Consider the following 17,693-nt stretch of genomic DNA (forward strand, 5'->3'; position numbering starts at 1 on the left):
AAGAGATACAGACTTTACCGAAGCAAAAAAGAAAAAAACAACAAGTTAACTAAACCAAGTGCTGTTGGTAACATGAGAAAGGACTCTTTTAGTATCTGTTCATTTGAAGGTTGAGAACAAGAGACGGTGCTGTAGGTAGCAGCAGTACAACAGCTACTGATGCCACCAGAGGCAGACGGAGACAGTCAACAGTAGAATAATATCTATTCTTTTAACAGAACCTTCTCGTCTTTTTCTCAGTCCCTGTTCGCTTTCTTTTTTTGGGAGGGGGGTCGTAACGAGAGAGTCGAACCCCTTAACAAGAAAGAGTCAACAAAAAGGGGGTCAAAGTTCACAAAGCAGAGACTCCAAACACGACTTCTACAAAATAAAAAAAGGAAGGAGCAGAGGGGAAGGAAAAGAAGAGGACGCCAAACACAAAAATTAAAAAACAAAGTTAAACATGAAATAGTACAAGAGAAGCTAAGTGACTCACAATTTCAGAAATTAAATGCATGCTATAAAATTACAGCAAATCTGCTCTTGAGAAACTTAAGTTTTAAAGGTTAATAATTATAAGGGGAAAAAAAGCGAAGACGCTAAAGTTTAAAGTATTAATGTTTTCATGTGTATTTTTCTTATGTTTTCTTTTTTTATTTATTTAGTTCATTTTATCTTATTGCTTTCGTGAAACAAACCAAACAATCTACATTGAACAAAACTGCTTTTTTAAAAATGGTTTGGTTGATTTCTTTATAAATATATAAATATATGTATGTATGTATTTTATTTTTAAAACTCACACAGCCTTAGCCATTTCTTTGTTTTCTTTTGATTTTTAATGTGTTGTTCAAATTGAAAATGAAATCTTTAAAGGTGCCAAAACCGAATGATCCTATACTTGGATGCATCAAGTCCTGATGAATAAAATACGAACCCTAGGGGGAACAAATCACCATGTTTCACTGCGTGTCTCTAACACACACTTTACCCTCTAACACCTTTTTGTTTCAGTGCTAACACTCGTCTACCTGTCCGTTACATCATCATATCACTTGCAATGCTGTTCCCTTTATAAAAGCCTTTGTGGTAACCTTAAGAATAGAGCAGTGGCAACCTTTTTATCTTCTGGACCCTTAAAATGAAGCAAAGTCTACTTTTGACCCTTTATCACAGGTTAAGGCCGAAGCGTGGACATGAGTGGTGAGCAGGTAAGCCAGAAAAAGCTAATTCTCCTCTTTGTTGATTGTTAATTTGAAATATTTCCACAGGCATTGAAAAAACAAGCAAATCCAGAAAAAATACAAATTTCGACAAAAAACCTTAAAGCGACTCTTACCTTTCTTGCATTTCACACAGCACTTTGAAAAAACTTGAACAGCAACAACCCCTCCTCCCTCCTATGTCCCACCCCCGCACTCCCTTCATTCGGACCGAATGATATGATTGGTCAGAGTTTTCACAGAATATTATGAGAATGGAATAATGATGAGTTTCTATGCCTGGTGGATCTTTCTAACATTTTAGAGTGCCATTACCTTATTAATAACATTTTAACCAGGCGGGGAGTTCCGGTCTTCTGAAATGATGCCAACGTGGAAGTAACTTAAAACTGCATTCTATCAAAAGGCCACCAGGGGGCGACCGTTTTGGTGTCAAAAGGACTTCCGTCTCTATACAAGTCAATGGAGAATTCACCAACTTCTCACTTGATTTCTAACCTCAGTAAACGTTTTCAAAATGTGTTTATGGTCTCAATCACTAGTTTAAAGCCTTTTTCAATGCAGTATGATGTTCATTTGGGACATTTTGGCCTCCCTGATTTTATATTTGACGATAAAGCAGGGTATGCATTAGGCGTGGCTACGTCGTGATTGGCAGGTTGATTGGTTCACAGGTTCAGGAGGGCGCCTCATGCCCCTCCTGATGCCCATATAAGTAGAATCCGTGTTTTTATTTTTCCCGGCATGCACCTGAAATTTTCAAGATGGCGCTGCTCAGATCCGATACTACTGGCCTCCGAGCAGCAATCCACAAACCAATGGGTGACGTGACGGATGTTACGTCCATTTCTTATAAACAGTCTATGATTTTAACCTAAACAAAAAAAATTGTAAAAATGTAACAAAGGTAAAGGTAGCTTTAAGTCAGTGTCTACTTACTAGCTTTTTCAGGAGCTTTAATTCATTTATATTTTGTCCTTCAACCTTTTTGTCTTTCAACTGTTTCATTATGTACCTCACATGATGACAAATTAACCGACAGCGTGGCAACTGAGCAGATTCAATTTGCTGATGAAAACCATGAGACGCAATTAATCGCTCCAGATTAAAAGTAAAGTAGTAGTAAAGTAAATTGAGATGAAGAGGTAAAATTATGTCGTCAAAGTACCGTTCCCAAGGTCAAGAATGAGCTTTGACCGTCAAAACATAATTGTGTGCGACAGGGATAAACGTTTTGGCGTTAATATCCCTTTAATAATCATTTGACCCCTGAGATTTATCAGGTTGGGAGGTACCATAAAAAGAGCATACATGTGATAATGATGATGTGTGTCTGTGTGTGTGTGTGTGTGTGTGTGTGTGTGTGTGTGTGTGTGTGTGTGTGTGTGTGTGTGTGTGTGTTTTACTGCTCACGTTGTAGGGGCAAAAATCAGATCATATAATCACTTTGTGGGGGACTCGCCTCCCATCTGGGGACAGATCATTTGGTCCCCACAAGGCATTTAAATTAGGCTTAATTTGATTATAACTGTCAAGGTTAGAGTTAATACTAAGTTAAGGTGAAGGTAAGCCTCCAGGGGATGAATGTAAGTCAATGCGGTAGCCTCGCAAGTAAGGTAGAAATGTGTGTGTGTGTGTGGGAGTGAGTTTTTGTAAAATGACTAAATTTTAGCTTGTTTTCACTTCTTACGGCTGGCAATTTTTGATGTTTTGGTATTGTCAACAAATCTCATGTGAAGAGCCAAACTAACAATGAATTGGTCAACTTACAAGTATTGTGTGGGTATCCAAAGCCTAATATATCTTATTCCTTTGTGCTGTAGACCTCCATTGTTGTCCAAAAACTATTAAAAAACATCATTTAGCCACACCGCTGTACTGGGTGACATGTTCCTTCATTATGAAGATTACAGTCATCCTCATGTTTAGAAACGGCTCCAAAGACTAATAACAGCGCTCACATTTTCAGTTTCCAGAGTGTAGTTCTTTGTAAGGCAGACGGGACTGAACATGTTCTGATTACAGTGTTTCACTCGCTTGTTGTGCTTCATATCACAATTGACTTTATAATACATTGTTAATTTCACAAAGAACTTTAGCACAAAGTCAAGAGGTTGTGATATGCAGCACAACAAGCTAGCAAAGTGATCAGGCTTTGGATACAAGCATAATACTTGTGAGTGGGTCTGGTCTTGGCTCTGGACATGAGATTAGTTAACAATGAGACACATCCTTTAAACCTGCAACAGCTTGTTTTTGGTCACTTGGAAACAGAAGTTGAACCCAATACTAGCAAATTATTATCTTTTTCAGTGATAAAGTTGAAAGAGTTGCCTATTTTGGCCTAAAAATGTCTATACTGTGCTTGTTCAGATTGACCACGCTGCCTTTCAAATGGGGATAATGATGCACATTTACTTACAGTCTTTCCCTAAAAGCATTAATGGTGTTGAACCCATGAAAAGAGAAAGAAGTTTATGTTCACATACTGCATACTCCTTTGTTGGATTTGTTGCATTATGTCAGTGATGGTCGTCACAGGAATAGCAGCATAAATATGTGTATGTGTGCTGTCTTGTTTATATGTGTGGGAGCCAGTGTGATTTTATTCATGAATGGGGACGCAGGATGATCGCTTGCTTCCAGAAATTGCTTGAAAATCGCCAAACGATAAGATGCTAGATTATCAAAACAAAAAATCCTGGATATTGGGAACTTCGCTCCAAAAAACAATATTGGCATCAACCTTCATACACCCATAAAAATAAAAAGCTGATCTGTCACACATAAAACCCTCCACGCTCCACTAAAACCACGGCCTCTGCCTTGCTGTTGTAAAAAGGTGATAACACGCAGTAATCGACCACCGGGAGCCGCAATCTAAAAATATCAGTACGGGCCCTCAAATGCCTTTTATCAGACAAACTCCAACGTCTACATGAGTGGCTTAATAATGGCAGAAAACACTCAGCTTTACCTCGACTGGCTGCCAATTATACAGATTCAGTGTGTGACTAAGATAATGTGGCTGTAACAGAAAGAAACTGACAATTTATGCTCTTTTCCCAGAAGAAACTGTGCAAGTTTTGTCTCCTGCTCCACAGATACAGCTCCTTTATACTCCAGTGAGCACATTTTCTCTCTCTGTCTCTCTCTCTCTCTCTCTCTGGCTCTTCGAGGTAAAAAGACAGCATGTAAGACACAAACAGGCATGGCATCTCTCTAGGACTTTGGCATTCCTGAGTAGAGAAACACAGGTTTGCAATAACGTCTTTTCTACTGGAGGTATCCCCTTGTAAAGAAAGTATCCGACACCTTTCTACACCACCGCCCTAAAAGCATTGCTTTCAGGGCCTAACATGCTGCGAGCGTGTTTTGTGTTTTGTGTGTGCGTGAGGAAGTGCTTCACATATGCTGCAGAGGTAGATATACAAAGCAAATCTATTTGTGAGACAAAACAGATTTATTATTCAGTGTTTTATGTATGTGTGGTTGACGGAGAGAGAAAGGGGCCTTCTCAGAAAGACAGACATATATGATAGGCGGTACTGTATGTGCTTCTCTAAACGAGCTCTGGATGAGTTTAGAGACCAGCGGATTCATCAAATAAGGAACAAGGCAGGGTGGAAGTTTCTATTAGGAAAAAAAAAGTGCTGAGATCCTGATTTGCCATTATCTAAGTTCACTGACACAAGCTGCTCTCCATAAATTTGACGGGAAAAAATATGTCAACGTAGCAGTCTAAATGAATAGGGCTTTTTTTTATGTATAGCCATCCTTATTCAGAATTCATAAGCAGAAGTCATTCTACAAGCCCGGATTATATTAAAGAGAAAGTGAATGTGTGTTGGGGAGGAGGCTGAGATACCGGCTTTCTCATAAAGCGGCACCTGGCCTCGGTGCAGCTGTCTGAATGTCACATTTTTAATATGTTTTAGGAATGAATAAGTTCTGTCTCTCTGCTTCCTCTCACAGGCGTAACCCTTCCCCGTTTTCTGTCTCTGTCTTTCTCTGACTTCTCTCTCATAACTTTTTCAGCGCGATGTCTTGTTACATGTTTCACGGTGAGCCGGGCCTGCCAGACAGCTGGCAGACGGAGGGCCGTAAACGTCTGTGGAACAATACATCAAATGTGACACAAGGGTGGGAGGAACGGGGACAAGTTCAGTCCTAGTTTCTAATTTGGGGAGAGGCTCGGTTGTCAACCTTTTAAATCAAATTGTAATATTTAAGATTAGGTTTTCCCAAGCCATGAACAGACTCACACTGGGAGTCAGTTGGTCCCCTATTTTGGTCCGGACTGAAATATCTTAAAATATTTGGTGGATCGCTTTGAAACTATGCAGATATTCATGGTCCCCAGAGGAGGAATATCTCTAGATCCACCATGAGGTTAATATGTGGTTTTAAGTGACATGTATCAACAATTATAGGAGGAAATTTAGCCAACTCTGAATTGTAATGACTTTGGTGACTTTCCATCTACCACAATTATCAGTTTTATCTTTGATCATTAGTTTGGTTTATAACAATATACTTCCAAAGCTAATTTCCATCATCCTCAGCTGTACTCTTTGTTTAATGCTCAAACACTGAATTAAGGTAACAAAGCATGTTAGTGAGTTAGCATTCATCTTTAAGCACAGTAGACATTGTGCAAGGTATTAAACATATTTAGAGGTAATCAGTCTCAGTTATTATGATCACACTGCTTTTCTTAGTAAGACTCACCATACTCTGCCTCTGATTGGCTAGTACTTGTCGCCTTTGTTGGTTGCATTTGTTAAGTTTAGGCATGGGGAAGTGAGATTGGTTAAGATAAGGGTAAATAATATCAGGGTAAGACATTCACAGGCAGAGTAAGGTGGGTCTTGCCAAGAAAAACAGTGACATCCATAATAATAAGTCTTAGGCTAGTTAAAGCTAATCATTGGGTTTCAATGACTGCAGTAGCATTAGTAGTAGCAGTTGTTGTGTCTGTGGAGGTACGTCTGGTTACTGCACTGAAGAAAGAAAACAACAAATCACAATAAGAACACAAAAGATGCGATGTGCAATCTTTGATTTCCTCACACAGGAAAGATGGAGAACTGCTGTCTGAATGAAGACATGATGAAGTTCAGCTTGAACTTCCTCTTTGTCTCTGATTGTTTTTAAGCAGAAGTGACCAAAACTGCCCGCAACAACTTATGAAATGGATCTTGCGTAGTTCCAACTGTCTGCATTTGTATATGGAGCATGTTTCAAGCCTTTTTCATGCTATAAACATTCTCCCTCCGATCCCTATGTTTATGTGGATTTGGTCTTGAAATGAATGTATTCTCTTGGGTAATTAATATAGCCTATATAAGACTGAGTAAACTTAGTTTTAATTATTCAGCCCCACTGTGACCTGGTAAAAAAACAACACCATAAAGAAACCGAACAATCACAAGACTAAAATGTTTTTGCAGATGACATTAACATGTTTTATTCCATACGTCTCCTGACAAGTTTATCCACTATGCAGGTGCAGGATGAAGACATTTACCCTCCTCCTCTTCCTCCGGCTCCTCACAGAGGGGAGCTGGGATCCAGAGGAAGAGAGACGTGCCCTTGAAGAGTCAAAGCCATTATTTTTGGCAGGCTAACGGAGTTGGACGCGGCTGCAGTGATGTCAGGGAGGGTCAGGACGGGAGCTCCGGAGCTAATACTAATGATAGCATGATAGCTCCACCCACAGCTGCACTGTGCAGCCAAAGCAAGGCCCCATAATGCTCAGAGGCCAGATTTACATGCTCTGATTGCTGGAGGGCGCAAAGTGTCATTTCCTGGAAATAGGACAAGAGGAACGAGAGTTGTGTGTTTTTGCATGTATGGATGACATTATAGCGCCTTTCTGCTGCTAGAAAACACGAGAATTTATGTGTTTGAGCGAAAGTAAAACAAGGTCTTGAAAATAATGTCTTTAGAAATGATGGCCGAAGCTACAAAAGCAAAAGCAAAGTTGTAATAAATTGGAATTATCCTTTAAAGTACTTTGTTTTTGATTGTGATCCAGCTCCCAAAATCACCTACATACATACTGTACCTCAGCTCTCTGGAGCAAAGTTCAGCTCTTCACACACTGAGAAGATTCTGGCTTTAAGGCAGCAGTCTAAAAAATGAATGATTTCAGGCATGACCAATCATAAACAAAACAATAATTTAGGCCTCTCTGATGTTCTTAACATTGTCTTAACTTAGTCCAAAACATGCAAGTTTGAGTCGCTAAACAGGACACTGAAAGTCGACAAAAAATCCTAAAAAAGAGTCACACACCAATATAGCATAGTGCTCCGATAACACTGTCAGACTCATGATTGACAGTTTTTTTTTAAAAAGGATCAAAATTGATGCAGCAAAACTATTCCACACATTCTTCTCCCTTGTCAACGCCACAACCCCAAAATGTTGTACTTTTCCACCACAACTGACGCTGCCTCAAGTGGCATCACATACGGTAATTTATCAGATTTCACACAACAGCTCCTTCTAGAGACATATACCACTATATTCTACTTTTTTCACGTATGCAGTATCACTCACCAATAGAAAAAACCTGTTGATTTTACTATTCCTCTCTGTAATCATTCCTCCTGTTCATACTGACTATCAAAAGCTCCCCATTAAATGTGTTTTCAATGGAAGTGATGGAGGCCAACATCCACAGTACTCGTTTTGAACAAAAATGTATTTAACATTTTATCTGAAGATAATATGAGGCTTCAGCAGTCTGAGTTAGTCAAATAAAGTGGATATCTTCCATAGTTACAGTCTTTTTAATGAAAAGTTCCCTCTTTGTTTGTCCCTGATGAGCTGTGGTGGAAATATAGAAACAAAAAGAGGGACTTTGGCACAAAAAAGACTGTAATGTTGAAAGATATCTACTTGATTTGACTCATTTAAGCAGCTGGAGCCTCAAATTATCTTAAAAATAAACTTTTAAATGCTTTTTTGCTGTGGTTTTTGTCTCAAATCACGTATAATTAAAGTTCATTATGAAGGGATCTTCTAATGGTCAGTATGAACATAGGGAACAATTGCACCAATAAAAAAGACTTGCCAATGCTAATTTGGGAACCTATTCTTTAATTTGAAGTCTAATTGACTCCGGGGGCCCTGAAATGTGCAGCATGGTGTGCAAGAAGAAGTGTCCCCTTCTCCATTATTTGACCCCCTGTTCTCTTTCCCTCCCTTCCTCTCTCCTCCTCTTGTTCCTGCTGTGATGATCAAAGTGTCTCTGCAGTGCCATGTGATCTGAGAAGTGGGCGAACAGCCTGGCTGGTGGTAGTTGTTGTTGGGGTGGGGTCACCAGAGGGGATGTTTGGAGTGAGGAAGATGAGGCCTGAGGAACACACTGTCCCCTCCTGGCTGTGAATATTAAGAGCAAACACAAACACACACACACACACACACACACACACACACACACACACACACACACACACACACTCTCTTTCTCTCTCTCTGCCCAGCTTTGTGTCTCTGCCAGGCTGCGAGGTTACATAACCTCACATCAAACCGACCGATGACCTTTCTCTGACTTTACTGGACAACGCTCTGGAATAGAGAAGAGAGCACCCATGGGAGCTGTGTGGGCGCGTCACCCGAAGCCTCCGAAAGCTGCCGCCAACTTTAAGTCACTGAAAGAGGAGGAGAGGATGAGAGGAGGAGAGGGAGAGAGGAGGAGAGGGAGAGAGGAGGAAGCTGGACGGTCACAGCAGCATCTGACAGTCATTCTCAGAGGATTACTGCTCCGGCAACAAAATGCAACCTGAAGTGTGTGTGCGGACTATTGTACAGAGGAATGTTTATATTTTTTCCCTGTGTGTGCAAACATTGAATTTGCATGTGCAAGCCTGTGTGTGTGTGTGTGTGTGTGAGTGTTTGTGTTTGTGTTTGTTTGTGCTGACCAGAGAACAGTTGCTGACTGCGCTCACCCCGGGTTATTTTTGGGTCATGCAGAGTTGAACGGCAACAGAAAGCTATAAGTAAAATCAACCAGCTGCAAATGGAAAAGAAATAATAAAAAGTCACTGGAGCAAACATAGTGTGAAATGACACAATCACATCACCCTCACTGCAGCATGAAAGTTCATCATTTCCTGAATTTAAAAGAAAAACTGCTAATAAATGGACCAAAAGAGGGGAGTCTAAAATCATCTGAAGCTTTTCAAATTCAGCTGTGAATAGAGGCCAAAAAAAAAAAAGAAGAAAAAAAAAGATAAAGAGGAGGAACCAAAGTAGGCTACAGCACACAAAGTGCTCTGGGATGCGTGAAGCAAATGGAGCGCTGTGCTCTGCCCTCTGGTGGTGTGATGGAGAAGAGACGGATACAGAGAGAGCGAGAGAGAGAGAGAGGGAGGGAGAGAGATAGAGAGAAGAGAGAGAGAGCCGGAGTCTGCCTCCCCATCAGCTCAGCTCAGCTCAGCTCAGCTCAGCTCAGGGAACGCTGTGTCCACGAACGGGCCTGGAATACTGATGCCACAGTGCAGGGGTGCAGGAGCTGCAGTCTGGCAGGCCCGAGAGAAACGCTCGGGCCCTCAGATTCAACTGTCCTCCTCCACAGACGCAGCCCGGTCTGGGATCAGATGTGTAAAGCTTTAAGTCACAGAGATGCATGTGGAAATTCTTCACATTTAAAAAAAACAACCCCAAAAACCCTCCATACTTTCATCTCTTATTGCCTGGCAGACTGAAAATATGTCTTTTTTTTCGTATGTGTGATGATTTCCACCTGTTTACATCATCAGTGTGTTGCAGAGCTTTTTGATGCAAGTTCTCAGCAGCAAAAAGAAGCATGAAATACATTTTTTTTAAAGGCAACATTTTTGCAAAAATGATCCAACAACACACACCATAAAGCTCTCCCTCTCCAGCTCCTCCACCCTACAGACAACTGTGGTGCATTTCATTACACCTTGTGATAATCAAAGACTTCACTACTGGAGCTCCAAATAGTCATTATTTTCATTACTGATTTGTTACTGAATCTGCTGATTAGATTTTCAACTAAGCGATGAATCATTTGGTTAATTAATGGTTAGAAAATGCTGAAAAATGTTTGTTTTGCTCTACCAGCAGTCTTAAACCAAAAGATAGTCCATTTACAGTCGTCTAAAGTGAGGAAAAGAAGCATATCTGAGAAGCTGGGAGAGGCAAATGTTTGGTATTATTGCTGTATAAATGATTTAAATGGTTATAATACATTAAAACAATTGCTGTGGATTCATTTTTTGTTGATTAACTCGTTTTTTCAGCACTAAATTCAACCTGCAGTAGGCAAGCTCACAGATAGTCAGTGTAGGTCCTGCAGTAGTCATGCCTGTGGCCTCCGTCGTGTGTAATAATGGTCCTGTGTGTGTGGTCGTCCCCTCCGACAGTCTGTCCTCCTGTCAGACGCCACGCCACAGCACCACCCAGCCACTTCCCTCGCTCCGCAGGACGGCCCGGCGCTGACTCTGTGCCAGGACACACACAGACACACAGATGCACACACCTACTGTCACAAGTACAAGCAACTGCACACACACAATCTCACACTCTCTCACACTCTCTCATACATAAATCAAAATGCTTGGCCCTCCTCTCTGCTGTCCCAGCATGCACCCTGGTTACCTGGCTGCTGTCCCACTAGCAACAGCTGCTACCTCAGGACTGGACCACTGCATGATAACACACACACACACACACACACATGAATATAGTCATATAAAATACTCGCACATACATATATATAGGACTCATTCATCAATGGTGGAAAATCAGTACATTTACTTGAGTACTGTATAAGTACAATTTTGAGGTACTTCTACTTCACTTGAGTATTTCCATTTGATGCTACTTTATACTTCCACTCTACTACATTTCAGAGGGACATATTGTACTTTCTACTCCACTACATTTATTTGACAGATTTAGTTACTTTTCAGATGAAGATTTGACAGATTGTTCCCCCTCTAAACTTCTCACATGGTTTCATTTCAATAAATGTTCAAATGATCCAATATTTCAGGAAAAATCAAAGATTAGAGAAAAAGCCCCAAAACTGAAAACACATTTGTGTATCAGAACTTAGTGTTTTCTTCTTTCCTCTCCCGTTAATCATCTCACCACCCCTCACATTTATCTGCTGACCCTTTGGAGGGGCCCCACCCCTAGGTTGGGAACCACTGGACTAAACTAGCTAACTGTATATAAAGTAGTGTAAACTAGCTCCACCTCCAGCAGCTACAACAGTAACATGCTGCTCTAACACTGATGCTTCACTATTAATAATCTAATGATGTCATATATAATAATATATCAGTCAGAGGACCAAACCACTACTTTTACTGTAATACTGCATACTACATCACTCATAATACTGCAGTACTTTTACTGTAATACTGCATACTACATCACTCATAATACTGCAGTACTTTTACTACAGTGGATTTTACTGTGGTAGGATTTTTCATACAGAACTTTTCTTGTAATGGAGTACTTTTTATAGTGTTGTATTTGTACTTTAACTGAATGGTCTGAGTACTCCTTCCTTGTGTCTCTGGCTCTGAGGAAAGCTCATTTGAGGTGATGGAAGACTTTACTAATAGGGAGGAATGGTGCAGACAGGCCTATATGAAAAGTGCACAGAGATGCTGTTTGAGCAGATGCACAGGGTCATAAAGAGAGCGCCTGCTGGGACACCTGACCTCACCTGAATGGGACTGTGGGAGCAATTAATGGCATAATTCTGGACTTTTATCTGCCACATTTAGCAGGGAGGGAGATGGAGGGGGCTGGAGTGGGGGGGCATTATGTAAAGCTGGGCTCTGCGGGTGCTTTGAACTGCAGCCCTGCTCGTGCTGCAGCGGGGCAGGGGTCAGAGCCTCTGGAGGTTGTTATGTAACAGCGGAGCCATCTCTGTGACTGTCCTCTGGCCACAGTGACAAAGCTTCACCCCTTCTTCCACTGATGACCCCCTGCTGCTTCGACATGTACAGCAGGTCTTGGCTTATCCTAAGTGCCCTTTAAAAGCTTTCCCCCCCTCCTCCTGCTCACTGAACTGCTTTGGTTGGAGAAAAGTGACAAATTCTTGAAATGCTGCTCAATAGAGAACAATCGTACTTCAGCTCCCTGGACTTCAGGTTAATGGGGAGGGAAGGTGGGACTTTGAAATCTGTATAGAAAAATCCACATTTCTGCAAAGTGTGCTAATATTATGCAGAGATGTCCCATAAAATGCCTCTCCGAGACATCTAAAATGGCCCGTGGAGCCCTCTCAGGGTCTTCATCGTTACCTGCTGAAGTGGAGCTTTTTACTTTTTGGCAGTGATGAGTCAGAAATGGATGATGGCGGGGCTTAATTACTGTGCTGTGACTACTCAAGCTCCCGATGTCAGCGGGATACGAGCCTTAGAGCTCAAGGACATGTATAGCCAGTTAAAACGTGCAGCGTTAGCTAACACAGGGGGTCTCACTGTCCCACACGGGTGGCTGACGCTGCAAACATCAGGCCGATCACATTTAAACACAAACACCCACCAGACAAGGTAACACCTCTGCAAACTCATTTCCTAAAGTGACTTCCTTTTATCACCAATCGTTCAGATGCCTTTCATAAAAGCTACCAATTACCTGTGCTCAATTATTGATAAAGCTTTCATCTGAAACTTCAAAAAGCTGACAAGTCGAGGTACAAGGTTAACACCAGCTGACCAGATTTCCTCCGGTCTCACCTCAGCTGATTATAAAGACTTGCAATGAAGCCAACACCTCTAATAATAATAAAAACCTCAGACACATTCTTTGATTTGTTTTTTTTATTAAATAACTCTGCACAACAGTAATGATGGTGACAAACAATCCAGCAGAGACATCTCTTGTGGTTGGGGAGTTTAGGCAGTTTCCTCCTTGGTAACACGGTCCTTCTTGAGTGGTCCCTGTATACAAAAATGAGAACGACAATCAGTTGTATGTCAAATACTTAGAATCGGCCATCGGCTCGATGTGTTGGCTCCGAGGGGCGGGTGTTCCCAGAGAGTGAACAGGGAGTCGGCCCAAAACGATACCGCTCCCCTGCCTCACTGGAGTTCAATATCGCACTGGAATGGAACCCAAGTTCATACTGAAGACGAACCAGGTTACGAACAGTGCACAACAACAAAAAAGTACATATCTAGCAGTTTGCAATGTGTTTGTAGTGTTTTGAATTTGATATTAGCTCATCTAGTGTGTCAGTGTTATGTCTCATTTTCAAGTGTTCTTAAAGATTGTAATGCAGGATTTGAAATTGTAAGAAGGTTTGTCTTTCCCAGGTAGATGCTAAAAATGTACAAAAGTCTTCCCCGTAAGTTATTAAACACCACACGACTATGAGAAAGAAATCTAATGCAGAGGAAAAGTCTTACCATGAACGCCTTCTTCTCCTCGACGGTCTGGAAACGACCATGACCGAACTTGGAGGTGGTGTCGATGAACTTGAGGTCGATCTTCTCCAAAGCACGACGGCTGGTCTGAGTCAGCAGAGACTGAAAAAGGAAAAAAACAACATTTTAAGTAAAGATAAAGAGTTATGAAACAAAAGTTGAGCTATTGTTCATTTTAATCTCCCTGGTAGAGTGACCTATTCCTCACCTTGCGCAGAGTCAGCACCCTCTTCTTGGTACCGATCACGCAGCCCTTCACCATGACAAAGTCGTTGGTCACATCACCATAGTGGACGAATCCACCCTTTAAAAAAAAGAAAATCAAGATTAGTCACTTCTGTTTACAATTCATTTTTTCCTAGTGTTCCCTCAAATTCCTCCACCAAAAGGAACCAATGTATTAAGATTGTAAGCTACATTATGGTATAGACTGTGCTCAGTGCTCGACATTCAGCAAGGGTTTTAAGCCCATTATGTCCGCCCGTCGAGAGACTCATCATAGGCAGAACAAACCATAAGTCAAATAAAATCTTCCCAGGTTATAAGTATAATCATTCACTTGTAAATGAATGCAAAACAATCTCAATTGAGCCAGGCCTGTTGACCTCATGGTCAATGTGTGTCATGTTGTAGACTTTAAATTTATATTCTGCATATAAGATCAGCCAATATTGGAATTTTTTTACTTCCTTATAGCCACTTTGCTGCTGTAACTTTCTCCATTGTGAGACTTAAGGATTATTATAAGTTGCATGAACATAACTCACCAGAGGGTTGATGCTCTTGTTGGACAGATCATACTCGGTGGCAGCGTTGTTCTTCACCAGTTTTCCATCCTTGGTGTGGTAGCCCTGACCGATTTTGTAGATCTTCTTGTTGATCTCTGTGCGGTGATGGTAACCCTTCTGACCGGCACGAGCCACAGAGAAGGCCACACGGGCAGGATGCCAGGCACCGATACAGGCCACCTTACGCAGACCACGATGGGTCTTACGGGGCAGCTTCTTTGTGTGCCAACGGCTGGTGACACCTAAAAAAGACAAGATGCATGTGATCAGAGTTGAAAAACGCTAACAAAGCAGACCTGTTGCCTTGGCGACATCCTAAAAGCAAATTTAAACAAGGTTATGTAATCGCTGATGATCTTACCCTTGTATCCGTGACCCTTGGTGATACCGATGACATCGATCATCTCGTCCTGGGAGAACACGGTGTTGATGGGAATGGCCTGCTCCAGCTTCTCACGGGCCCAGTCAACCTTGTCAGAGATGGAGCCGCCGTTCAGCTGCACCTCCATCAGGTGAGACTTCTTCTGCCTCAGGGGCAGCAGACGCATCTGCACAGAGGGAAAAAAAACAAGTCAGAATAGAGAATATATCCTTAAGTCTAATGATTATAGCTGTGAAGTCTCAGAAGGAAGGCAGCATGGAAGGTATCCTCATGTGTCTCGGGCGCCATGCCTGACGCAAAAAATCCGTGGTCTCATCACTGACAAACTAATATTAACTAATCTTATAGGGGAAAATAAATACTAACCTGTGTGTGAGCAATGATGCGGACGACCTGGCAGTACTTCTTCATGGAACCAAAGTCCTTCTCCAGCTGCTTCTTGCCTTCATCATCCTGCCATTTCTTGCAGTACTTGGTGAAGGCCTTCTTCTTGGACTTGTACCTGTGAGCGTGCGACGCAGCCGGAGAAGACAGAACACATGTCGTTTGCACAGGTCCTTCGTAACCCCGGAGGGTCAGCGGAAGAACACAGTGCGTAGCTGCTCGCCCTCACCTCCATGTGGACACATGAAGAGGGGCTGCATCAGCTATGGATTTTGGCTCATGGCACAGCTTCTAAGCAGCACTTTCCACTGGCCAGAGGAGCCCGGAGCTCATCAGGGCACGAGGCACCTGAGCGGAGCTACCACAGAGGGTACCGTACTGTTAGACTCACTCAGTGAAAATTTGTTGTTTCGTCTCCACTGGAGCAACTAACATCTGCTTAATGTACTTCTATTACTACAAATCATTTCTGCAGCAACTCACCAGTTCTTGTAAAAGCGACGCTTGCACTCATCACTGACATGCTCAGCGAAGATGGTCTTGAAGGAACGCAGACCACGAGGGGTGTTGACGTAGCCCACGACTCCAACCACAATCATGGGGGGTGTCTCCACAATGGTCACAGCCTCCACAACTTCCTTCTTGTTCACCTCTACAAGGGAAAAAAGCAACCATTGTATTAATAAAACGTTTTTGACCTCTTAAAAAAAAGGGTAAACTATGGTATAGACTGCGCTCAGTGCTCGACATTCAGCAAGGGTTTTAGACCCATTATGTCCGCCCGTCGAGAGACTCATCACAGGCAGAACAAACCACATGTTGCTTAATAAAGTCTGATATAGCTATAATCTTTCCAACTTCTAAGTAGTCATTCATTTGCAGATGGAAGCAAAAAATAAAAAATAAACTCACTTGAGCCAGGTCGGTCGACCTCACGGACAATGTGTGTCATGCCGGCCTTGTAGCCCAGGAAGGCGGTCAGGTGAACGGGTTTGCTGGGGTCATCCCTGGGGAAGCTCTTGGCCTTACCGCGGTGACGTCGACTCCTCTTGCGGGGCAAGAAGCCCAAAGACCCGTGGCGGGGAGCCGAAAACTTACGGTGGGACTGTGAAGAGAAGAAAAACGTTAATTGATGTGATTGCTTAAATACTATATTTAATGGTACTTTAAATAAGTTTAGTGGTTGAACTATAGAGTAACTTAGTCAACCATGCTGTTAGCCTTCTGAGCTACCATGCTTGTCAAAAGCGCACCTACAAATTTAAGCTCTGCTAAATTATCAACTTTAAGTGGTCGGAAAATAAAAAATATATACGTATTCAATTGGGATCATACAGTGTCTGTAAACCAGTCAATTACTGTTTAAGTAGGTAGAAACAGCGGCCTATAAGCAGCCATTTTGGGCCAACATGGGTGCACAGTCGCTTTAAGTAAGATACCATTTAGAGTGAAATGCTACAAAATAATACGCAGTAAATTTTCTACAACATCTATAAAAGCTGCCTGACTATTTAAAACAAGTTAATAGAATCAGATGGTTTAGATAACAGGTGGATTGCTGGCTTGAGTGCCGGCAGTGAGGAGAGCAAACTCACCATTTTGTCTCCAATCCGATTTCAAAGAGGCCTTACAGAGGGGTGAGCCCGCTTTATATTCACAAGCAAACCTCGCGAGAGTCTACGTGGCTCCTCAGTTAAGTCCCGCCCCCCGGTTCGTCACCATGGAGATGTGTTAAAGTAGAACGTGTTTGATTTCTGCATAAATTACAGCAGAAATCACTTAAATTCAGCATATTCAGGACGAAATTTAAAGTGTCATTCATGTCAGTTATTACATATGCATATATTTGTTTTATTAGTACAACTTTTGGGTGTTTTTAGTGATACATTTTTTTTTTTTTTTTTGCCATTGGATAGTTACACGTGGCTGCTGTAAACCAAGCAGTAGGTTGGATTAGAGTTATTAGTAGCCATTCTGACTTGTGTACTATATTTAAATATGAATCCAATACATTATATCAACACCTTATATATACCTTACCTTATATATCACACCCCAAGAAGGAGCGCTTCCGCATGTCCTTCATTCCCACTGCAGTCAGACTGTACAATGCAGCATTATAATTTGCACTTTAAGGTCCTTTTTTAGTTTTTAATTGTATTATTGTTGTATGTTTTTTAATGTTTTTTTGTCATATCCCTATGTTTTTGAGCTTCTGTAACGATGAACTTTCCCCACTGTGGGATCAATAAATGTATCTTTATCTTTATCTTTATTATGAAATCATCAAGATCTTTCCTTGTTAAAACAGAAGACAATTTTTAGATATTGTACTAAAATATTAATATAATATAAACACATATATTAGTGTTCCTTGTGCCAAATGGTTTCAGAATTTGTAGATTGTTTTACTCTGGGACACTATAGTTTTTGGGCTTATGCGTCATTTGATGCTCAAATACATCATAAACATAATTTAACAATTAAAAACATTATTTAATTCATG

General features: G+C 41.5%; 1 protein-coding gene and 2 non-coding genes across 3 annotated transcripts; all 3 read right to left on the reverse strand.

Moving 5' to 3' along the window:
• Window positions 1-13,009: 13,009 nt before the first annotated feature.
• rpl3 (ribosomal protein L3) lies at window positions 13,010-16,827 on the reverse strand. The gene is made up of 9 exons (XM_062438890.1): window positions 16,783-16,827; window positions 16,100-16,292; window positions 15,671-15,839; window positions 15,170-15,305; window positions 14,783-14,969; window positions 14,401-14,663; window positions 13,842-13,937; window positions 13,616-13,735; window positions 13,010-13,147 (listed from the first exon to the last, which is right to left on the reverse strand). Exons 1-9 carry the CDS (start codon window positions 16,783-16,785, stop codon window positions 13,103-13,105), a joined length of 1,212 nt encoding a protein of 403 aa, XP_062294874.1. The 5' UTR covers window positions 16,786-16,827; the 3' UTR covers window positions 13,010-13,102.
• On the reverse strand, window positions 13,233-13,363 carry LOC134000316 (small nucleolar RNA SNORA54). The gene has a single exon (XR_009927417.1). It is a non-coding gene; the product is annotated as a small nucleolar RNA SNORA54 (small nucleolar RNA).
• Window positions 15,035-15,130, reverse strand: LOC134000323 (small nucleolar RNA U83B). The gene has a single exon (XR_009927423.1). It is a non-coding gene; the product is annotated as a small nucleolar RNA U83B (small nucleolar RNA).
• Window positions 16,828-17,693: the final 866 nt, after the last annotated feature.

The sequence above is a fragment of the Scomber scombrus genome, chromosome 18, assembly GCF_963691925.1.
Source record: "Scomber scombrus chromosome 18, fScoSco1.1, whole genome shotgun sequence".
NCBI lineage: Eukaryota > Metazoa > Chordata > Actinopteri > Scombriformes > Scombridae > Scomber > Scomber scombrus.